Below are 22,927 nucleotides of genomic sequence, written 5' to 3' on the forward strand. Positions count from 1 at the left end.
ATAAAGTCGACACACCGGCCAGACGACCCTGCACCGAGTGCGTCTGCAGACCTGCAGCGGAGGCTGGATGGTGCTGGAGAGCGGCGGCGCCTGTCCTGCAGGTGCAGCCTCTTGGACGTGCAGCAGGGCCCATGAATGGACGATTCAGAAAAGGGCCCCCATCGGGGCCTGTTCTCCAGGCCCGGGGCTAATCCCAGCCCCTAATCGGATTATGTAAATTCCTACTCCACGCACAGACTTTTATGGAAGGCTGCGTCTTTGAAACAACACTTGAAGGGTGTAAAAGGAAAAATGACAATTGGTTAAACTAGACTCGTTTCTTTTTTTTTTATCTATGTGGAGGTTTAAAGTGGGAGGGAGAGGAGGGGAGAGGTGTGGCTGGAGAGAGGTGAGTCAGGACGCTGTGCTCTCCCCGTTTCCTCTCTAATTTATGTGTGTCCCCTTGGAATGGCTCAACAAGATTACCATAGTCATAACAAAACCCATATTGTTCCACTGTCAATCTGGATATGGTATTTTTACCTTCTGTGGCCCAATCAGGCTGAATTCTATAGCAGAGCAGCCAGCGATATCAAGGTCTTCTCCACGGTGTAGAGGACGGTGGGTTGTTCGTGCCTAATGTCACAGAAACAGAAAAGAACAAGTGTCCGCGGCAGTGAGAGAAGGATCACGTCTCAGTTTCACGTCAATGGGGAATTTATTTGTCCCCTTTAGTGCTAACCTTCAAGGATTAAACGAGCAATGAATCATAAAAAGCAGCACAAATAGTCACTTAAAAAGCTGTTGAATCATGGAGGCTTAAAAAAAAAAAAAACCTGCGAAACACAAAATGGCCTCGAACGTTGCACGGAAACACCTGAGAATCACTCACAGCGATGTTTTGTGAACAATGTGATCCTGAAGTCATCGGGTCTACATGATAAACAGGAGTGGGGGGGGGGTTCTAACACCATCCTCCTCCACTGCACACGTCACACAATAGGGTTCACCCTGCTATAAAATGTGGGATGCGAGCATGCAGCAGTCATCCCCCCTACTCTCATCCCTCCCTCCATCCCTCCCTCTCTCTCTCTCTCTCTCTCTCTTTCACCCGCTCCTTCCCTCTCGCTCGTAAGGATCCATCAGTGAGAATGAGGAGACGCAGCTGAGTGGACATTAACACACCCTGGACGCTGATGACCTGCGGACGCTGCGACTGACATTTCTCTACCTTTCTGCAAACACAACACAGGTGAGACATGTGTGCTTTATATGTAAATGTAATATACACGTATGTTTATATGTATATATCATAGTGAAGGATTCTTTTCTTTTCCCTCGAGGCCACATGTTTCCACTCAGGTCACGTAAATAATTAATCAAAATGAGGATGTTATACAAGTGTTCTCTTTGCAGCTGTCATGTTATAGTAAATAAATAATGTGTGTTTATATGAGACTCTGCATTAATAATTCAAACAGGTATTTTTTTTTGGTACATCAGCATTTATCTAACCAGAAAGTCTCTATTACTCTAATTCACTCACATTTTACTGTAACCTCCCTCCTACTATTTACCATTTATGAGCCGTACACACACACAAATTATCGGTCATATCGATAATTCAGTAGTTTAAATCGCTCCCGTAAATATTTATATCATATTTATATAACTGTGATTTATGGTTTTTCATTTTATGTCAACAGGACGAGTTAGAGAAGCAAATACATTTAAAAATACATCTTCTTATAAATACATTCTAAAGCATTATAGGTTCATACACTGCGTATGAATGCAAGATATGGAGGTTTAATTGTTTCTGGTTAAATAAAAGCTGATTTATAATAAGAACCAACATTATCATTATAATTATAATCATATATATAATTTGGTTTTCAACTTCTTATAAATCTATAGTAAATATAGAGACCTGGTATAAGCAAATAAAACACGAGGGTTATATTTTGCAGAAAGAAAAAGAAAAACATCTGATTATCATTGTATTTTCAGAAATTATTTCATATAAATTACTAGTTTGTGTAAGAAACTTGTTTTTTCATTATCTGAAATTCCACCTTGTAGTCAGTTTATTTTTATTATTGATTAACTGTCAGACTATTCTCTCAGGTCATTGTGTATAAAATGTAGAAATCAAACAGTGGAGGAAAATGCCGCTGCTGCCATCTTTAAATATCTTGTTTTTTACGACAAAGACGAGCAGAGAACCTTAACGACTGAAACCATCATTTGATTGTCAATTAATTTTCTGTCATTCGATTAATCGTTGCAGCTCCACTCAGCACCATGACCAGGAAGGTGTTCACCAACACGAGGGAGCGCTGGCGCCAGCACAACGTCAACACCGCCTTCGCCGAGCTCCGCAAGCTCATCCCCACCCATCCTCCGGAGAAGAAGCTGAGCAAGAACGAGATCCTGCGTCTGGCCATGCGCTACATCACCTTCCTGGTGCAGCTGCTGGAGAGCCAGAGCGGTCAGCCGGCCAGCCACTCCCCCAACACCCTGCTCACCTTCCTCAAAGGAAACATGGAGCAGCTGCAGTCACCTCCGCACACCTGGGCCCTGACCAGTGACACCGAAGCTCCGTCACCAGGATCCAGCTGTGACAGCACGGAGGCCTGGTAGGAACACATCGACGAGATGAAGAATAAACCTCCTGAGTGAACTCTGACCCGTTTCCTGGGTCTAAAAACTGATCTGGTCCTTTCCCACGGCTCGTTTTTGTCCCCATTTGTCACCTGTGTGTGACTCGTGTGTCAGAAGATGCAATACTGTGTGATTTCTTTTTTGTTGGTGGACTCCAAATGTGGGTCAGCCTCCTCGCTGATCGGTGTAACGATGTGATTTGCAGGTGAAAATTGAATTTGTATTCTGCATGGATGTGTAAACCCTGGATGTACAATATTCCCTTCATGTCTCCATGTTAATATTCCTTGTTAGTTTTGCAATAAGAGGATGTTTTGCCAATGAGGAAAATGGAGGGGATTAAGGAGTTTCTCATTTAAAGCAATAGATTCTGCGAGGCATTGGAACAGATAATGGCTCAGCCAATTCTCCAGGCTGCAATCATCTCAAAAAGCCAAGGGCACTTTTATTCAAATCGACATGCTGGGGTTTTTTCTTTTCTTGAGAAGACTAAATCTGACCCCTTTTCAATTATCAAGGTTATGTGACGTCTGAAGATTCACTTCCCAGAAAGACTTTTCCTCTTTCTCTCATATTTGTACACAACAGTGTTCAGTGCTGGGTGATTTGTGGTGTTTAGGATTGGACTGAAGTCAAACTGACAATCCTCCTTCAGTAATTATATAATTGACCGCACATCTTCTCAATTACACCTCTTAACGTTTGAGTTTGAGTTTTTTTTTTGTGAAATGCACATGTCATATGGCCAAAGATTATGAATTGATTGTCTACTGTGAAGAGTGTGCTAATGATCTTCTGATACCTCTTTTGTAAGTTATTCTGTTTTCCTGTGAATATACATTGTTATTTATTTCAACTATTTATTTATTAAATGATTTGTTAATAAAAAAACCTTCCTGAATCTTTTCATTCACATCGTTCTCTCATTAGAACGGAGACGTTATTTTACGAAATATTTCAGAGACTGTGCTTTTATATCTGTAGGGGCAAACCACAGCTGGAAAAAAGTAAATCACATTTTAATGGTGGTGAAAAAGCTGAAAAACCTAAGAAAACAAACAAGCAAAGAAATTAATATCTATTAATCTATAAATCTTTGTAGAAGCAGTTTGCTATCATTTCCTGTTAGAATAAAATGTATTAGTATGATGAGAACAGCAGCAGCAGTCCTTTATTTTGTAAACAGTGAGTAGTGAGGAATCCAGGCCGAGCATCAGACTCCAGTGAAACTATTTCACACGACTGACGTGAAGTTAAGAGCGAAGCTGCAGCATGAGAACAAACGCTCTTTGTTCGTGGTCAACAAGGCCGAGGACGTTCGTCCAAACGTCCTGTGATGACCGTGTGGACACAAGCTGGCCGCAGCGCTCCGTCCATTGACCACAGGCCTGAGTGAAGAGCACTGAAAATGACAGCTTAACTTGTGACCCCTGAGGTCAGAGGTCATTCTGAAGTCAAACACTGACCAGTTGACCAACACGCAGATGGAGTTGAGGAAGTTGGTCAGTGTGCTGCTGCTGCTGCTGCTCTCAGTTTATAAAGACACCTCATGCAAAGACACAACAGAAGTAACAGGATCCACCGATTAATTTCTAATAAATTCGTATCCTTCTAAAAACTAAAATCCAATTCATCAACGTTGTTGTGCTAAATGCTTTTTATATACACTGATAAAAAGCAAAGATGAAAATTAGTTATAGTTCCAATTAGGTTCCAAATGTTTGGTTGATTAACACATAAAATGTGAGAAAATACTGATAAATGTCTTTAATAACCCAGAACCTAAAAGGGACATGTTAGAATTACTTGATATAACAAATAGTCAAAAGACAGCTTACGATTATTAAAAAGAAAAAGCAACGTGTATCTGTTATGATGAAACCAGCGAATAACAATAATCTGAGACTAAATAAAAGCATTGATGATGATGGTCGACAGAGAAAAGACCCGATCTTAACTGATTAAAAACACTATTTAATATTTCATGTATTTTTCCAAATTAAAGTTTGCTGTCAAACATCAATCCCACGTTTCTGGCTGTAGGTTTCATATTAAAAACATTAATCAATAACAAATAATAGTTACTGCTTCATTTTCAGTCAATCATCAAAACGATGGATAAACTGGTTGTTTCAGCTCTGGTTCTGATTTCAGCGGTTTTGTTTTGCAGCCGTCTCCGTGTTTGCCTGCCATTTAAACCCAGGTCAGACGTTTACACGCCTAATCGTCTTTTGTCACTGTAGAAAATGTGCGGTCGAAAAAAGCTGCAACCGACTGAGCTGAAGAGCAAACACAGGGATGGTTTTGGGCGCTGTCACCCCGGCCGTTAAACTCTGGCTAATGGTGTGTAAACGGAGCAGAGGGCAGCTGGACACACTGACTGGAGGCCTGTGGGAACCGACAGGTGACTCTTTGTAACGCTGCAGAAATACCAGATAAATATTATGGTGCTGGGACAGCGACTGTGCAGCAGCAGCAGCAGCAGCAGCAGCAGCAGCCTGTCTCTCACACAACATGAATTTAGGAGCTATTTACCACTTCTGCAATTTCACGGTGAATTCAGCAATTTCCCAGGCAAAATAAATAGCGGAATTGCCTGGTAATACGAGACGCAATATTAAAAACGGTTTATTTCTTCATGTGTGAGATGTTTCGACATAATTCAAACTCCCTCGTGCTCGATTGTGCAGTCGCCTTATGAAACAGGAGAGGAAGTGCACGTGACGGCTTCTTGCAAACAAGCTGCCGGGCTGTGAAATGCATTTCGCTGATACACCTTATTTACAGAAATCGCCCAATCACAGAATGAGCATTACTCTGACCTCGACTTTCGAGCAGGATTATGAAACACCGCGATGAAAATAATAATAAATCTGTACGCTTCTCTTTCCCTCCACCGAGTGTATTTGCCTGATTGACTATTCTCTCCCAAGTATGTGGGTAATCGTCTATTGAGAGCACATTTCCTTATCAGCGTCTAACACACTGTCTGAATCCGTTATCACAATGGGCCAGATCAGTGCAGGCAGCCCCTCGCTCTCCCGGGTGAGGCGCCCATGAAAAAGAATTTCTGGAGTTGGGTGCCAACTGATAGGCCCTGAGCTCTTTATCCCCTTAAAGCCAATTCACACTCTGCATGTTTAAATATCTTAGCTCAACCCCTGCCCTCCCACTCCCGTCATGCACTCGAACCCCCTCCTCCTTCTTTGCCTTTCCTCTCTCTGTCTCTCTGCTCTCTCCCTTTAACCCCAACGCGGCTCCAAGTCCCAGCGTGGACTGCCGCCGCAGCTGACCCGCAGTGCGCTGTGGGTTGGTGGGTGGGATGCAGGTGCAGGGAGGGAGAGGGAGAGAGAGAGAGAGAGAGAGGAGGGGAGTCCCCCATTGTTGGGCTGGACAGCACCCTCTCTTCTCTGGAGCACCCTCTGATGGGGGAGCCCACTGACAATCACGCATTCTAATCTGATTATGCAAATGTCTACTTCAAAAAGCAATGCGCTGTAACCCTCACCCCGTGGTGGGAAGACAGAGCGAGTAGGAAGGAAGGAAGGAAGGAAGGACAGAAGGAAGGAAGGAGAGTAGGCAGCAGGAATGTGGAGAGGGAGGTGTGGATGGTTGGATTCCTGAGAAAATTAAGCACAAGGGCAAAATTCACCATCAGAATCAATTTTGTTTGCGACACCCTCACACCAGCTTCTCGCACATGTCCTCTGTGCCACCAGGGGAGGTCTGAGGACGGAGCAGCGCTCACTTAACACACTCTGAATGGCCACCCGCTCCCTCAGCAGGGCATTGAATTCAGTATTCAAATGCGTATTGTTTTTCCAGACGCTCCTGAATCCGGTGTCAAAAGGGAATCTACAATGTTAATGAGGGGGCTAAAGTACCCAGAGTTAAGATTTCAGACGTCCAAACAGTTGGACGTGACATTTCCCCAAGAACAACGCGGGCCTCTGCGCCACCGATTCCTAAAGGCACGGACCACAAAACCCCCGCCTCCTAAATATTCACGCTAAGCTGAGCGCCCTGGCCTGAGCAGATTTCTGAAATCAGCTGCTTCATTCTGCTGCACGATACATCTCTAAAAGGAACAACATCCATGCTAGCAGCACTGGACTTAAAGCAGCACGATGCTAATTCTTTACCCTCAAAGACCAGTTCCAGTGCTTGTTAGATGGTTCATGACTTGGGAGAATGGAGCCTCTTCACTCTTCACTCCTCACCCTCTGTTCTTGCTCTACGTAACTTTGGTGAGTCGGTACGAGAAGCGTGGAACTGACTGATAGTCGCAGCTTAAATTGTCCGAATCAGCGCCAGCAAGTTGAAGAGTGATGCTGAAATGTAGATCATTAAAAAAGTCATTTAAAACCAGCGTTCATCTCCAATAGTCAGCCAGGAAACATTTTAAATTTGAAGGATTTGCTGGATTTGTTGGTTCAGGAAGCCGGGGATCATGGGAAATATCCACCGTTCAGTAGTGTTTCAGTTCAGTGAGCGAGACGACGCAAACAGATTGAAAGGCTTTGGTTGTTCTCTACGTGAAAACCACTCGGAAAAGGAGCCCAACAGAGTCAATCGTCACCTGGGAACCATGAACATCGGGGAAAATCTAAATCTTGTGCCAAAATATCTGGAAAATGTTGAGATATTTCCTTTGATAAGTGCAATGTTTGACCTGCTTGTATTTCTAGATCAAGGGTTAAATCATTAGAAGTCTCCAGGACACCATTGACAAATTTCATGTTAATCCTTCAAATAGTTTTAATGTGATATTTCACAAAAGAAAAAAAATGGGAGCCTCTCGGTGGCAGCAGAGAAAAAGTGATGGGACGATAAAGGATCATGACAATCCATCCAGTCTGGACCCGGACTGACCCACTGTCCCCTGAGCCATGACCCTAATGTAGGAATAATTCACTTTGAGGGAATAATGGTGAAGATACAGCTACTTTTGAATTTTGTTCATTTTAATGATAATCTGTCTGCATTTTGAATTCTAACAGACCAACAATCTTTAACTTACAACAAACACACACTTCCCTTTTATGGACGTGTTTGGACTTGCACTTCAACAGTGTGCTGGGGAATTCGTCTGCCGTCACCCAACGCTCTCACAACTTCCTCAGATTATGCAATTGTGTCCAAGCCCATTGAGCTGAAGTCATTATCCATTATTTCACAGCATCTCGTCCAGCTGACAGCAAGAACCTAGCGTTCCGGAGTCTGTTTTGACTTTTTACCTGTATTTGTTTGAGGTGCGTCTGTTATCTAATGCATCAAGTGGAACTATGACCCAGACTCCAGCTCTGTGAAGTTAATAATTGTTTACCAAGGAGCACAATGTAAAAAGGAACCGGAACAGCAGCTTTTCTTCGTGACACACAGCCACTATGGAGCAGAGGCAGCGCCTCTTTGTTTGTGTGCTGCTGGCACTTTGTGCCTCTCAGACGGCGAATGGAGGGAACATTCTGGTGTGGTACACTGAGGGCAGCCACTGGATTAACATGAAGCCTTTGCTGGAGGCTCTGATCGACAGGGGACACCAGGTCACCGTCCTGGCTCCGAGCATGATTCTGTTCATGAACACCAGTATTTCTTCTCGCTTTCGGTACGAAAACTTCGAAGTATCCGTCTCAAAGAAGGAGATGGAGACGTTTTTTGACAACTTTCTTCACTTCACCTTATATGAGATGGATCAAATGAACTCCTTGCAGATTTACAGGAAATTTATTGAACTGATGGCGGTCAACCTGCAGTATTCTTTGAGTTATTTGGACGGAGTGCTGAAATCAGACACCGTCATGAAGAAGCTGAAGGAAGGAAAATATGACCTTCTCCTGTCTGACCCCGTCTACCCCGGCAGTGACTTGACAGCAGAGATTTTGGGCATCCCTCTGGTTTTCTCTCTGCGCTTCAGCTTTGTGAATAACTGGGAGAGATACTGTGGTCAGCTACCCGCTCCACCGTCCTTTGTCCCCGCTGCTATGAGCAAACTGACAGACAAGATGGATTTCTCACAGAGAGTGTGGAACTTGGCCTTCTATTTAATCAATGACATAATTTTGAACAACATTTATTGGAAAAAAGTAGATGCATATTACTCCGAAATCCAAGGTGAGCAGCTAAGTTATTTTAAATGCACCATACTTTCTTCTGTTTGTTCGATAGCTTTGACTTTGAAAATTACACCTGAATCATTGATGATACTTTTGCATTGTGACAGGGAAACCGACCAGTGCCTGCCAGACAATGAGTAAAGCAGACTTCTGGTTGATTCGAACCTACTGGGATTTTGAATTCCCTCGTCCTTTCCTCCCCAACTTCAAATACGTTGGTGGGATCCACTGCATACCTGCTAAACCTTTGCCAGAGGTAGTTTTGTCTCCATTGTTACAGGCCCATTAATCTTAAATGACAACTCCACAGTATTCCAATAACTCCACTATAAGGAGTAATGGAAGTTACATTTGGTTGGAATTGGGATAATACAGGTTTTCTCTTCTTGCAGGATATGGAGGAATTTGTGCAGAGTTCAGGAGACGCTGGCATCGTGGTCTTCACTTTGGGATCCTTGATCAAGAACATCACTGTTGAGAAGGCAAACGTGATCGCCTCGGCCCTCGCTCAGATCCCACAAAAGGTCAAAATAGTATAAATCTAATGACCCCTCCAGGTTTTATGAGTTTTATCTTGCAACAGTAGGTTTAGTGACTGCAAATAGATTTCAGTGCCGACTATGCGATGTGCTTACAAGCCACCGAATGTCAGAAAGTTGAGGCTATTTAATTTAATGAAGAAAAAGACGACGACAAAGTGTCAACTTTGATGCTAACATTTTCTCAGTTGTTTTCATTGAATGTTGACGGTCAATAAAACCATCATCTACCTGGAGGTGTAAATTACTCTGAAAGATGGAGATATATTAAGTAACACACAATGGTTCATGGGTTAAAGCGAGATTTGGCATTTTTAATGGTTGAATTGGGATATTGGGACTGGACACAAGGAAAGGAGAATCAAAAATGTAAAAAAAAAGGAACATTTAAAACATTTGATGGGAAAGGTGGTGATAATTTGTAGAGCTGTACAGCTAAAGAAACCAGGGTATAAGGATTGACCCTTTTCCAGATAAAAATACTGGATTTATACGATATGATTATTCATTATTATAAAATCTACACTGTATATTATGTGAAGATTATTCTGTGTTAGTCTAAACGTGTGTTTACAGGTGCTGTGGAGATACAGTGGAGAAAAACCAGAGACTCTTGGTGATAACACCAGAACATATGACTGGATCCCTCAGAACGACCTGCTGGGTAAGTCAAGCTTTAACAAAAGCTTTTAACAAGAAGCTTCATGACTTTTACTTTTTAAAGAAAGATGCTTTCCACCACACTGTTTGCTTTTCTCTCCATTCCACGATATCAACTCATGTTTTATAAATTCAAAATTAATTCAACTTAAAATGTCTACTTATTTACAACTTATAAACACAAGGTGTTTTTTGACAATGATGAGCTGAACAAATTAGCTGCTGAGGTCACTGAGCTCAATAAATCCATTTTCTAAACTGGCATCAGCATATTACCAGAAGAGTATTCGCAGAGTTAAAACGCTGAAGAAACAGGAAATAATGTAGTCTACGACTTTGGAGTTCAACATTTCGACACCATTTTTCGAGCTGTGGCCATTTCCCTGATTCACGTTGTGATTTGCTTTGTGCGTCCATCAACAGCAGACCCACAAATCAGGGGTTAAATACATGATGGATTGTTTAGACTATCCTTTGTCACTTTCCCAGTGTGAACACAAAACATACACTGAGCTCATGCGGCTCAGATTCATCAGGTGTGACAAAGCTTGTTCAGTGGACTCGGACCAACAAGGGCAAAGTGAACAAAAGGTGCACAAAGGTAACTTCAGAACATAATCAGTGGTGCTGCCATCTCCTCTCACATGCCTTTATTAGGCTGGCTACCTTACAACTGGGCAAAGGAGGCAGTAGCCCAAAGGCTTTGGTTGTTTTATTCATTTGTCCACATAATTTGATTCATGGCAAATTTGTTGTAAAGACTCTGAAGGAGAACATTAATAACAGTCTATGGAACTTTTTAAGGCTTCAACCTTACTATGTAAAGTGCCTTGAGATATATTATGATTTGGCTCTATACAAATAAAATTGAATGTTGCAGTAATGTTAAGGGGAAATGTAGGAAGTATTAGTTGCTCTAGTTCCTCCTTTTTATACTTGAGTTTCTCAGGAATAAAAGAAGACATTAGCTTGAAAACAAAACAGGACCCATTTTATATTGTGTTACCATGTACCAGAGTTTTTTCAGCTTAGTTTTCTGCCAATTTGAATCAATACCTGAGGTGGATTCTGGGTGCGATATTTAATCAGGTTCTGAGATTAATTTGACGCCAAACCTGAGGAAATAATGAAACTGGTATGTTCAACAAGGGTCAGTAAGGACCCAACAAACCTTTTTCCCAAGGTTAAATTGACCATGAAGACAAATCAGAATTGAAAAGATGCGTAAACAGCCTGTCTGGGTTGGAAAAAGCGACGCACGTTTCATGATCTTTGGCATCTTATCAGGTCACCACAAGACCAGAGCCTTCATCACCCACGGTGGCACAAATGGGATTTATGAGGCCATCTACCACGGTGTTCCCATGGTGGGCATCCCCTTGTTCGCTGACCAACCAGACAACATGGTCCACATGAAGGCCAAGGGAGCTGCAGTTACCTTGGACTTAAACTTCATGAAGACCGAGGACCTTAGAGATGCGATCATTACTGTTATCAACGAGAAATCGTAAGTTCCCTTATCTGCTCTTAGTCGGTTCTAGGGTTTTAAAGAAGGTACTGGGTCATTTTCTGATCAGGGTTTCCAGCAAGTCAAATTTAAGACTTTAAAGCTTCTTTAAAATTTCAAACCACTCCCATTGGAAAAAAGAATTAAGTGACAAAACAATCAAATGTGCATTACCTCCCCATGTTCATCCAGGTACAAGGAGAGTGCCATGCGGCTGTCCAGTATCCACCATGACAGACCCATCAGTCCCCTGGATGAGGCCTTGTTCTGGATCGAGTTCACCATGAGAAACAACGGGGCCAAGCACTTGAGGGTCCAGGCCCATGAGCTGACCTGGTACCAATATCACAGCCTGGACGTCCTGGCCTTCCTCCTCGCCGTCGTCCTGCTCATCACACTCCTCTTCCTCGGGACCTGCCGTTTCTGCTTTCGGAAGTGCTGTGGCAGGAAAGGCAAGAAAAAGACTGAGTGATGGACTTTAAGATTTGAAATGTAGTCAGCAAAGAAGTGACGGGTGAAACACTGACAGTTCTCAGGTTCACTTTTGAGTCTGAGGCACGTTGTGTCCCCACAATGTCCTGGATGTGCGTTTGTGATCAGCGATCCTCAACTTCTGACACGACGAAGACTATAAATGTCATGTAAAAAGTAGATTTACCACACTCTTGAATAAAATATAGGAAAAAAAAGCTCCATATGCTCAGTATCCAACTGAAACTTCGAGGTCATTTGTAGTGAAAGAGAAAGAATCCTCTACAGACAAATACCACAAATTGACTTTACAAAACAAGAGCCCATTTCTCCTGTGCTCCCTCATGTCTCATCAGTAATTAGTGAAATTGCTTAAAGCTGCATTTTAATTTGCATAACTCCTCCTTTTTATTTTTTTGTCACCACATTGACGTTAAAGGCTCGATGTTCATTGGCTGGTCAAATATTGGAGGACACACAGAAACACACACAAGGGATTTGTTCTGTGCCTTTACTTAGATATTATTATTATTACAAATGACCCCACTGCTTCAGGTTTTCTTGGCACACTACAGCATCATCAAAAATACTTATATCACACATGGGCTGCAATTCAGACTTTGACATCAAGGAAACTGTGTTATCAACATAGATCAAGTGATATAATCAAACTAAAAAAAAAAACTAAATAAATACACAGCCCTTCAGAGATGACAGAACCTCACACACAAAGATTGGCTTTGCAGCTCCTGTCTTTTCATATCTGAACAGTGTAGAGATTGTTTCTTGTTTTATTTCCATCATTTTTTCAGTTTTCCACTTTCTTTGAGCTTCCATAACATAAGCTCCATGCAGGCGGCAGCGTCGTCGGCGGTGTCGTGGCCACAAACTGGGAGAAACAGTAAATCATTATTTATATCACATACGAATAATGACAGTAACGTCCTCTGTAACAAAATTGCAGTTTTTGTGCTTCTTATACATATTTTGATGAGATTCAAACGTATAATACGACTGTGATTTTGTCTTTATTTGGATGTAAATTCAGATGGGTTGTAGTTTGTAGACATTTGTGCCGTGGCTGTATCCACGAGGACCCACCGCTCTCTTGGATGATCCGTAGAAGGTATTCAGCTGTCAGTTTGTTGAGGGTGAGCTTGTGGGGGGGCCCCAGACGGTGGGGGAAGACCAGCGATGTGTCCACCACTGTCCCATGGAGCAACTACAGCAAAGAGGAGCATATCTGAAGCTGTCTGCACTAATTGTAACGTGAAAATTAAACATTCTGCATAATTAATTTATATATTCTGCATAATGTACTAGTGCATAATTTCCACTTCTGATACTTTATACTTATACTCCATTACATTTATCTCACAGCAGAAGTTGTGTTACACTTTAGATTAATACAAAATACAAGTAAATCCCACAGCTGTATATAGCCATTACCAGCTGCTGTGACTTATGCATCAATAATTATACTCCAACCATGTGTATCATTGCATGTGAGTGATTCCAGTACATTGTGTTTTTAATATTGTGATTTGATTAAAGATTTTGAATACAGGACTTTAACCCAAAACAGTATTTCTACACTGTCTGATACTTCTGACACCACTGGTATTAATCTAGATAAATCATCATGGTCACGTAAAACTCGGACATTAGAAAACTACAGAGAAACTTTACCAACACTACAGCCAAAGTGGGTTAAATAAGGTTGCATGCTCACTTACATATCATGGAAGCAGTTTCAACATTAGACTACAGTTCATCTTGCTCATTGTATATTTTGTCATAATTCAAGCAGTTCTTAAATCTGATGCTTTAAAGCCACATTAGAAACATCCTAATATTTGGCAAACTGTACTTATTAGCTTCCAAAATCCCAAACCGCTCACATCTGTAACATGAGTGTGAACCAACACCACAGGTTGTCCTTTTTCATGGAGGCGTTTATAGAACATCCTGTTCTTTAGGTCTTTGAGCCAAATCTAACAAAAATAAATAAAAACACCAGACTCCTCACCTGCAAGCTGCCTGGAAAAATTACCATGTTGTCTGCTTTGTGTACTTAGCTTGAAAAACGCAATCATAAAAACATTATGACGTATTTAATCTAACAAGTGATAATATTAATGATGCAAAGGGATGTTAGTGAAATAACAAACATGGGACTCAGTGGGACTTCGCTATATTGAAATGTGACTCTTGTTCCATTCCTTGTTTTATGTCAACGCTCCTGGACTTTCGTAGTAAAAAATCATGTGTGGAATTATTTGAGGAGGACTGATGCTCTGGAAGCGATAAGCAAAAGTAAAGTCAATAATATTGAAAAGAGCTTTGTCACCTTCAGGCCACAGAGATCTGCTTCCAGGCCGTGTCCAATCAGAATGGTGTCAGCACTAATGAAGCTCTGTAACGTCTCCTGCACCTCTCTGACGGACGTGTAGTTACCCTTCACGTCTTCCTCCCCGATGCCTGAAAATCTACACGGGTAAAATGTCACAAGCCATCGAAAGACATTGTTCTTCAACATAAAGTCAACACTTCTGATTATTACCCAGCTTTTGTGCTCAAATCTTACATTTAACAGAACTGTACATTCTTGTTTTAATCATTTAAAAAGGAAAATGATTTAAAATGAAGCAGAGAGATTACATTTCACAACCCATTAACGTTACCTTGTGTTGTAATCAATGACCTCGTGATCAGGTCTGACGAAGGTGTCGTAGATGACTTGTAAACTAGAGTTTATCACCGTCACTCTGGAAAGCTCCAGGCCATGAACAGTGTAACACTATGAAGACAAAAAATAAAAATATTCATGTTTTCGTTGCAGACCAAAGGTTCAACCACACCCTTCTAAAGGTAAACATTTCTTGTGCAGCAAGAAAAGCTTAAAATCTCTATTAAAAGCTTCTATATACAGTATATTTACTTTGAAGAAAATACAATCAGAGCATAAGAGGGAGTTGGAGAAGTCCCTCTCAAATGACCGTGAAAAAGCTAAATACTTCTTTGGCATATCACCAGTTTCAAATGGTGGAAAACAGATGAATACTAATCACCACTAATCAAACCACGACAACAACTGGAGCTTCAGGAAGATTCAGTTCAGGGTCAACATATGGACAATTTAAAAAACCCTGCCCCTCAAAAGAAGTTGACGTCACCATTTCACAATTCAAGGAGTAGACTCCAGGACAACTCGTATCCATGGGATGTCTATGCTTGGTAGACACAAACCCGTCCATGGAGATGAAATCATGGACATGCAACTGTTGGAGAAAAAATGACTAATTAGTACATTTGGGAAGGTCTTAAGCTACATCTACATTACTAACTTTTCTTCTAAAATGCATCACTGTTGCCATGTCTACACTTCTCCAGAGTTTGAGCGTCTAAAACAGACGTTTTCTCTTCTGAAGACTAGTCTGGAGCTGTGTTGTACGAGGTCAAGCAAAGAGGGAGATGTTTGGAAACAATGATGTGCAAATGTAAACACCATAAATGACAGTTCCACCTCTTCATTGGCACAAGAAAAGAAATCCCTGCTCTTAATTCTCACCACTGTTCCTCTTTCATAGTATTTTTGTAACTAACCAACTGACTGCAGAGTAGACAAATATACTTGCACTAGCCCAGTGAGCATGAATGGTCACGTGATATTTATTTTCAGGTGTGTTAGTGCAGATGGGGTTTACTGATATGGAGCAAAAACACATTTGTGGACAGATTATGTTATTTTAAAATACTGTTTAAAAACTAAAACTTAGTTAGTATGGATGTAGCCTTTGTTCTGGAAATGTTTAACTCCAATTGTTGTTTCCTACCTTAAACACCTGACATCCAGGTGCTCCCATCACTCCTTGGCAGCAACTGTAGCGGGTTTCCACTCCACCAGGCACTGCAACAGTTTCAAACATCCCAATTACTCCAAAATGTTTTTCGTAAACTTCAGACCGTCACATAATTAAATAAATAACAAATAAATGTACTCTGTAATAATGCGATCAATTTATCTTCTTTTCAAGCCATATTGTGAAAGTTTTCTGATTAATTAAGACCAAAATGTGAATCAATTAGTCAGGAAAATGGCTGGAAAATGTGTTAATTATTATAAATTGTAGCCCTGCAATCCTATCCTCACCTTTGTTCTTTACTACTTTCCCATAGTGGTAGTTGCACTCCTCCTTGCGGATGTGTTTGCCTGTTAGGCCAACAGAGTACGTGGCCCCACATCGACAGCAGATCCTCTTCAAGGCTTTTACCAACAAAACAGAAGAAACAAAATGCTCATCACCAGAGAAATGTGCTGAGATGCTACAGCTCCAAGTTACAGGTGCCCTCTAGTGACACAATGTGAGAACAACATCCACTTGTATTTTGAGGGGGCTTGAATGCAGCTGGAGTGGTGAGGTTGTTCACTTACGGTCTGTGCTGCCTTTCTTATTGTCGGCAAAAAGAGCAGCGGAGCCGGCTTTCTCCGGGTGCTGGACAGGATAGTTGCTCTCAATCAGCTTTTCCTCGGTCAAAATATAATCCTTCAAACTCTCGTACAATGCCACATCATCTGCCGGGGAAATTAATACACTGTGAAGCTGCCATTTAATGATATTTGAAACCAAGAAGATTTTGAAACCGATTCTCACCATTTGCTTGAAACATCTCCAGGTTGAAGGTTATGTTGCCTTTCGATCTTTGGCCGTTGACTTCATTTTCATCTGCAGCAGAAACAATAACATCTTCTATCCACATCATTTCTTCAGATTTCATGAACAGTTCTCTGGAGATTCTCACCTTTGGATGAAACACAACTTTGTTTCTTCAGCCTCTTCAGTGAATTCACAGCGACACTCAGATATTTGAGTTTGTTGGCGCTGCGATTGTACACGGTCTCCTCTTCAGCAACAGCCTATCAACAATAAAACAGCAAGAAGAATAAATATCCAGACAGTTCGACAGTGAGCATGAGATTCAGCGACATATGCTCACCTTTTCAAAGGCCTCGTTGACATTGGCTGTTGTTTTGAGGAACTCTTCTGTAAACATGGTGACATAACGCTGTCTGACATCGTGGGGCACTTTCTCTTTGGTGGCCCCGCTCTGCTGCTTCAGTCTACGTTTAGTAGGAGCTGGCTGAAAGAATAAATTCATGATAAAAGATATTAAACATTTTTAAATCTTTAAAATGGCCCCACCAAAGATGTTTTTGTTTTGAACTTCTTACCTTGGCGGCAGCAGTAGGTTGAGATGTAGTGGAGGCAGCTGGATGTAAATGTGCTGTAGCAGAGGCCAAGGACGTTTTACGCGTCGGAGCAGGAATGAGCATGGGTGCTGTTGGATGGTATCTTTGCACGGGAGTTACTGCAGCTTTATGGCAAGTTTGTTTCATAGTGCTCATGTGCACTTGAGTGACCGGGGTCAGCACTGAAGAAACAGGGCAGGAACTTGAAGTAACAGACAGAGGGAAGGTGCCCTCTGGGAGGATCAAGTGCAAGTTGCTCCCTACTTGGATCACAGGAGTTCCCAAAGGTAGGTAGTTTATGTAAGCTGTATGATGAGACAAAAACACAGAGGCAGACATTCAGGCAAACAGACTACAACACACCCCAAAAATAAATTCTATTTAAGTTTTACATGCAAAAACAGGACAGAAATTCTACATCTATGATGACAAGGCAGGCCTCCAGATGTCCTATTGTTTGTATGGGCTTCTAGACTTTGTCCAGTAGGTGTCACTCGTCTGCATCTCTTTTTGTCCCCACATGTAAAGTGTCCTTGGGTCTCTTGAAAGGCGCTATATAAATTCAAGTTATTATTATAATAATCAGGTAATTTACCATATAGGTAGGAATTTTCATTCTGTGTCATTACTAGAGGGAGGGAGAGCAAATAGATTCATGACTGCACCTGAAGTAAAAGCGGTGTGGTTTTGGTGAAATGAATGAACAGAGATATATGGACACTGATCTGGATTATTGCATGTAACATATTGAAACAAAGCAGTAGTTGGACTCCATTTTCATAAGTCCTCCCAGAATAAAGATAATAGATTATAAATAGTAATAATTAAATAGTATAGCTGACCACAGATGCTTACCATTCTGCACAGGGGCTGGTTGTATGTTTGCAGGGGTCTGAGGAGGACAAGCAGTAGTCTGGGTTTCTGGCTTCTTCTGACACGAGAAGGAAGCAAAAGCCTGAGCACCTTTTACTGAAGCAGTCAGCATGGAGGCTCTCTGCTGTGCCGGCAGGATCTTTGAAGGGATGGAGGACTGGGAGCCGGATCCTGAAGCTGCTGGTTCACGCAGAGGGATCAAAATCTTGGCTTGAGGTCTGCTCTTTGCCAGTGGCTGCTGAGTGGATCAAAGTAATATTAAGTTTTAATAGGAGCCAATTTAATTAAAGAAAGTATGAATGCTCATCTGGGTCTGTTGGTCAATCTAGAGATATTTAGGCATTTCTGTGGTCAATAATTCAACTGTACAATCATTAGATAGTCTTCTTTAAAATTGTGATAATTCTTTATTTCCATCATGGGTGTCATTTTACTTATATGCACAAAACATTTTAAATTTCATGATACAGCTTCCACCTTTTGTTTCTTCGTGGCATCAGTTAATTTACATTGTATGCTCTACTACTACTAATAATAATAATAATAATAATATCACAAAAAGATCTACTTTTGTCGCTGTATTTAAATCACCACCATACATCAACTGCAACAAAAACAAAATGTCTTTCGTTTTCAAAGAATGCTATATTTCCAAGATCAGGATTTTAATATCTTTGACATAACCTTGCATAGTGTCTCCCTTTAAATGTCTATGTATTTGATTATTTCAGATATGTTGCATTTTCAGTGTTAGCAAGTACCTCTGCATGTTTGGCTTCATGTGCCACCCTCTTCTTTCCTGGTAAAGTTTGAGGTGTGGTGGTCAACTCTGCCTTCTCCACTTCCATTGCTGCAACCTAAAAAATGACAAAGTATAAAGAAAAGACCTGTTCACGGTTTAAGAAATTGTTTAATCTTGGATTTGGAGTATAAACAGCATACTTACAGACACATCAGGTTGCTCTTTATTTCCTTTATCCTCATCATTTGCCTCCATGAAGATCCTGTAGCATTCCTCCATTGGGTCACTCTCTGACAGCTCTATGTCCGAATAGTTGAGCTCTTGCTCATCCTCGGAGCTGGAGATTATTATAACCTCTTCATGACCTTCCTTGACCAAAAGCTCCTCAGTGGTTTCAGATGTTGAATCACCTCTGTTCATCAAATGCGAGTTGACAGATGTTGATAAAGAGTTCTGATTTTGACACTGGTTGCTGCCTGAAGCTGGTTCTGCTTGCTCCTGGTATACAACCGCTGACGCCTGGTTAATGAGAGAACCACCCTGCATCTGTCCTGGTATTGTGCCTGACATTTCCTGGCTTCCTGACACCAGTGGTGGTGCACTTCGCTTGGGAGACAGGTGGTTATGAACATACATCTCTGTTGTCTGGGCTTGGGTGGTGCGTTTCCTGCATGGTGACCCTGAGTTTGCAGCCGGAGCTGTATATGAAGGCGAATGCTTCGACTGAAAATAATGTGACTGCAGTGGATTCATTCTCTCAACACTACCGGATACCTCAAACAGAGGCAATTCGACCTGAGGCGCATTTTCTTCCTCTTCAATGCCCAGATTGTAATAACTCTGATATTGTTGGTCTGAGGAGGCAGGAGGACTTACAGGCTCAGGACTGTTGTCGACTTCTGTTTCAGCAGCCTGACAAGAGATTCTCTGACATTCATTTTCCAGATCTTCTAAACATCCAGTTAGGTCAATTACACTCCCATCAACTGGTATATTTTCCCATGCTTTAAGTGATTCTACCCTTGATGCACGTGGAGACGTGAACTGGTAAGCCGCAGCATCTGCAAAGCGCAGCAGTGGAGAATCAAGTGCAATGGGAACCCTCTCCTTCAGTTGTTCTACTGTACCCTGGGCACTGCCAGCAACACAGTCAGGTTTCTGAGATTGGCCTCTTGTTTGGTCAGGTGAGGGAGGAATGTCAATAATCAGGACACTGTCTTCAATCGGGTCCTCGAGTAGCCCTGGAGATGGCGTTTGGGGAGAAAATGGAGCCTGAGCGACCGGCCTCTTTTGGTCACACGGCACAGGGTCTCTCTCTCCGTTAATAACTTGTGCATTTTTCACTTTCTGCTCCTTACTTGATGAGCTGTAAGACCGCAAGTCAGCTGAAAAGTTGGACAGGGGGTCATACTCCAAGTCAGTCCTTGGTTTTGAGTTGTCAACCACGTACTTCTTTGTCCGCGAGTACGTCTTTCTGACGTCAGAGTGTGACGAAAGAGAACGTCTGTCCTGTCGTTTACCTGTAGTCTCAGACTTGGACACAGTGTTTCTGCTGTCTGACTGTATGGTCTGGTAGTGCGACAGTCGTCTTTGCTCCTGCTCCACCTCGTGCCTCACAGCTTCGATCTCCTTGTTGATCCGCTCCAGCTCTTGGAGACTGTCGTCTGTGGTGTCATCGCTCGCTGGGGATCCACAGACAAGTGACAGGTAGCAATTCTGGACTTCTGTGAAAAGGAAATACGCAATAGGATATTTTATTACCAGCAGAGAGGTTAACTTTTCCCTAATGTCTGCCAAAATCTACCAAACTGATTTCTACTAAACTTGGTAGATGGACAGGGCCTGAGAAGAACCCATTAAAGTTTGCTGTGGATGCAGATAAAAGGGACAGATGCAGGAATTTTCTATAATAACAAGAGAAAATCATGTGTTACTGAGAGACCCTCTGGTTCAAGTATAAATAAGTCATATGGGGCAATACTGCTTTAGAGACAAGTTGTTTTAGGTGTAAATTAACAGTTTGTATGGGGTTGTGTTTTAAAACCAGTCATTGTAATTGATTGATTGGGAAATTAAGTATGAAACAAATAGAACCACAGTTAATGTATAAAGAAAAACTAAGAATATCATTTATTTTCCTGGTTCTGGTTTAAAATGGTTGATTTTGAATTGATGAATTAAATATGAAAGAAATAGAACCACAGAAAAATACAATTGATGTTCATGGTTCTAGCTTAAAATAACACATTTTCAAATAATGCATTATGCAATATACTTAGTAACCATGGTGATTCAGACAAATTAGCCAAATGTTGCACCTAGCTTAACGATAAAGTGTAACTTAACCAATTAAAATGCATAAAACAGTCAAAGTTCGTTCAAAGCTTTTTTAAAGTATCGTGTAATCCACTTTACTCTTGAGTTTACCTGCATTTGTCACAATTTATGTGCATTTTAACGCTTTTCAACACACAACTCCGGCTAGCGTGCACCGGATGTAGCATGGAGCTAGCTAGCATACCTGTGGACACTGACCTGCTGAGGGGACCGCGGAGGGTTGAAAGGAGGCGGCGGCGGAGGCGGCGGAGGCGGCCCGCTGCCGAGAGCCATGTTTGTAGAAGCAGTGAGGCCGCTCACAGAGCCCGAGTCCCCGGGAGGGACACTTCACATCCGCGAAGAGACCAGACGAGCGAAACATCGGCAGAGACGTGACCTTCCTCGGCGAGTTCAGTCAACCGTTGACCGGCAGTTGGTGGAAGAGCCACAGGCCGCGTCCGCTTCTCTTTTATAGGCCCCGGTCCGGCTCTGTTTAAAAGATGTTCAAATAAACACGAGCATAAAAATACTTTAGTCAAATAAAATATATACAACACTTAATTTAGAAAAAATCAATCACCCAATCAGAGCTTAGTAAGATGTTTATGTTTATTTTTAAATCAGTTAATTTGCCTTTTTTTGTCCACAGTATCTTAAGATGATTAAATTTCAGACGTAAGTTTCCCAAGAAACAGGAAGTGAAATATATTAACTGAACCGAATTAACCATTAGAAGCTACTGATTAAAATGAGTTATTAATTTCCCTTTGTTTGTCCATCATATCTTAAAATGAGTCTTTACTTCAGAAGTAAACTTTCACAAGAAACAGGAAGTAGAATGTAAGTCTTTTTTTGACTGAGTTGTGCGTGTTGTTAAGCGAGTGTTTTATGGTTTATGGACCTTTTATTTGTGAAGACCATAGCTTATAATGATATATTGTGAAAGTGTCATATTGAATGTAAACATGTCTCCTCTATCCCCACATGTGAAGGACCCTTCCCTGGGAGTGTCTCCTCCAAACAGCCTCAGGGGACAGAGGAGGGGAATCTCCCCCTGGGACTTGGGACACCAGTCGGTCCGTCACCAGCAGCAAACCAACGTTATTACAGTGACAACGAATATTAAATAACATTATTACTTACTTACTTAAAGTATCGTTACTCGTTACTCTCACTCAGACTGTTTACATGTATTTTTTTTTTGACGTGTGAACAACGATCTTCCTGAAACTCTTGTCACAGCGATTCAATGACATTTTCCTTTTTGTACTGGATTAAACTAAGATGGTTCCGCTGGATTTAAACTTTTATTCCTGGTGGTTCTCGCAGGATTTCATACTCACGTGTGTGAGCATGTTTCCCGCTGCTGTCGCCATGTTCATTCGCTTCGTCTGTTCGTAAAGCGTTCGGCTATTTCCGCCTTACTTTCGTTTTCAGGGGAGGATTCCTGAAAAGGGTGAATTCGAGTAATCCGGGAGTTGGTTTTTTTTGTTGCGATTTTACTTCTGCGACTTATTTTGATATCTGCTTGACACATTAGATCAACATATTACACCTTTCTGTAATCCTCAAGTTGTTTTCTAACCACAACGGAAGAAAGAATGGAGATATCATACTCAGAGGTGACATGACACAGGTTTTAGTTTTCTTTGTGACAAAAAGGAAAATTCTGCCTGAATTTGATCATTTGGGACACTAGTATTAGGCTTTAAAAAAAATATACATATATATTAATGTATATTATTCATAGAAATGTCATTCATTCATAATGACATATAAAAACCCTATTTTTCATAAAGAACCCTTGATTAT

General features: G+C 41.6%; 3 protein-coding genes across 6 annotated transcripts; 2 read left to right on the forward strand and 1 right to left on the reverse strand.

Moving 5' to 3' along the window:
- Nucleotides 1–1,042: 1,042 nt before the first annotated feature.
- tal2 (T-cell acute lymphocytic leukemia 2) lies at nucleotides 1,043–3,544 on the forward strand. The gene is made up of 2 exons (XM_047341340.1): nucleotides 1,043–1,231; nucleotides 2,270–3,544. The coding sequence occupies exon 2, from the start codon at nucleotides 2,284–2,286 to the stop codon at nucleotides 2,620–2,622; it is 339 nt and encodes a 112-aa protein (XP_047197296.1). The 5' UTR covers nucleotides 1,043–1,231; nucleotides 2,270–2,283; the 3' UTR covers nucleotides 2,623–3,544.
- Nucleotides 3,545–7,782: 4,238 nt separating this feature from the next.
- LOC124852408 (UDP-glucuronosyltransferase 2A2-like) lies at nucleotides 7,783–13,515 on the forward strand. Its single transcript, XM_047341339.1, has 6 exons — nucleotides 7,783–8,754; nucleotides 8,864–9,012; nucleotides 9,149–9,280; nucleotides 9,872–9,959; nucleotides 11,243–11,462; nucleotides 11,655–13,515. The coding sequence occupies exons 1-6, from the start codon at nucleotides 8,031–8,033 to the stop codon at nucleotides 11,932–11,934; spliced, it is 1,593 nt and encodes a 530-aa protein (XP_047197295.1). The 5' UTR covers nucleotides 7,783–8,030; the 3' UTR covers nucleotides 11,935–13,515.
- On the reverse strand, nucleotides 12,431–22,515 carry LOC124852407 (RNA exonuclease 1 homolog). Of its 4 annotated transcripts, none has more exons than XM_047341338.1 (17): nucleotides 22,459–22,514; nucleotides 21,335–21,604; nucleotides 19,004–20,523; nucleotides 18,819–18,914; nucleotides 18,040–18,292; nucleotides 17,167–17,489; nucleotides 16,932–17,075; nucleotides 16,737–16,851; nucleotides 16,589–16,660; nucleotides 16,369–16,509; nucleotides 16,087–16,200; nucleotides 15,770–15,843; nucleotides 15,110–15,214; nucleotides 14,618–14,733; nucleotides 14,284–14,422; nucleotides 13,035–13,155; nucleotides 12,431–12,822 (listed from the first exon to the last, which is right to left on the reverse strand). In XM_047341338.1, exons 2-17 carry the CDS (start codon nucleotides 21,495–21,497, stop codon nucleotides 12,734–12,736), a joined length of 3,585 nt encoding a protein of 1,194 aa, XP_047197294.1. In that variant the 5' UTR covers nucleotides 21,498–21,604; nucleotides 22,459–22,514; the 3' UTR covers nucleotides 12,431–12,733. The 4 variants fall into 4 exon arrangements, with proteins under 4 accessions (XP_047197294.1, XP_047197293.1, XP_047197292.1 ...); XM_047341337.1 differs by having other exon boundaries at nucleotides 18,040–18,295; XM_047341336.1 differs by having other exon boundaries at nucleotides 12,431–13,155; nucleotides 22,459–22,515.
- Between the last annotated feature and the right edge of the window lie 412 nt (nucleotides 22,516–22,927).

Source organism: Hippoglossus stenolepis, chromosome 9, assembly GCF_022539355.2.
Source record: "Hippoglossus stenolepis isolate QCI-W04-F060 chromosome 9, HSTE1.2, whole genome shotgun sequence".
Classification (NCBI taxonomy): domain Eukaryota; kingdom Metazoa; phylum Chordata; class Actinopteri; order Pleuronectiformes; family Pleuronectidae; genus Hippoglossus; species Hippoglossus stenolepis.

Coding starts and splice junctions, on each gene's coding strand:
- tal2 (XM_047341340.1), top strand. CDS start 2,284: ATGACCAGGAAGGTGTTCACCAACACGAGGGAGCGCTGGCGCCAGCAC.
- LOC124852407 (XM_047341335.1), bottom strand. CDS start 21,497: ATGTTTCGCTCGTCTGGTCTCTTCGCGGATGTGAAGTGTCCCTCCCGG. Junction 20,524..21,334: donor CTCCGCGGTCCCCTCAGCAG/GTCAGTGTCCAC, acceptor TCCTTTTCACAG/AAGTCCAGAATTGCTACCTG. Junction 18,296..18,818: donor ATGAAGCCAAACATGCAGAG/GTACTTGCTAAC, acceptor TGATCCACTCAG/CAGCCACTGGCAAAGAGCAG.
- LOC124852408 (XM_047341339.1), top strand. CDS start 8,031: ATGGAGCAGAGGCAGCGCCTCTTTGTTTGTGTGCTGCTGGCACTTTGT. Junction 9,281..9,871: donor TCGCTCAGATCCCACAAAAG/GTCAAAATAGTA, acceptor GTGTGTTTACAG/GTGCTGTGGAGATACAGTGG. Junction 11,463..11,654: donor ACTGTTATCAACGAGAAATC/GTAAGTTCCCTT, acceptor ATGTTCATCCAG/GTACAAGGAGAGTGCCATGC.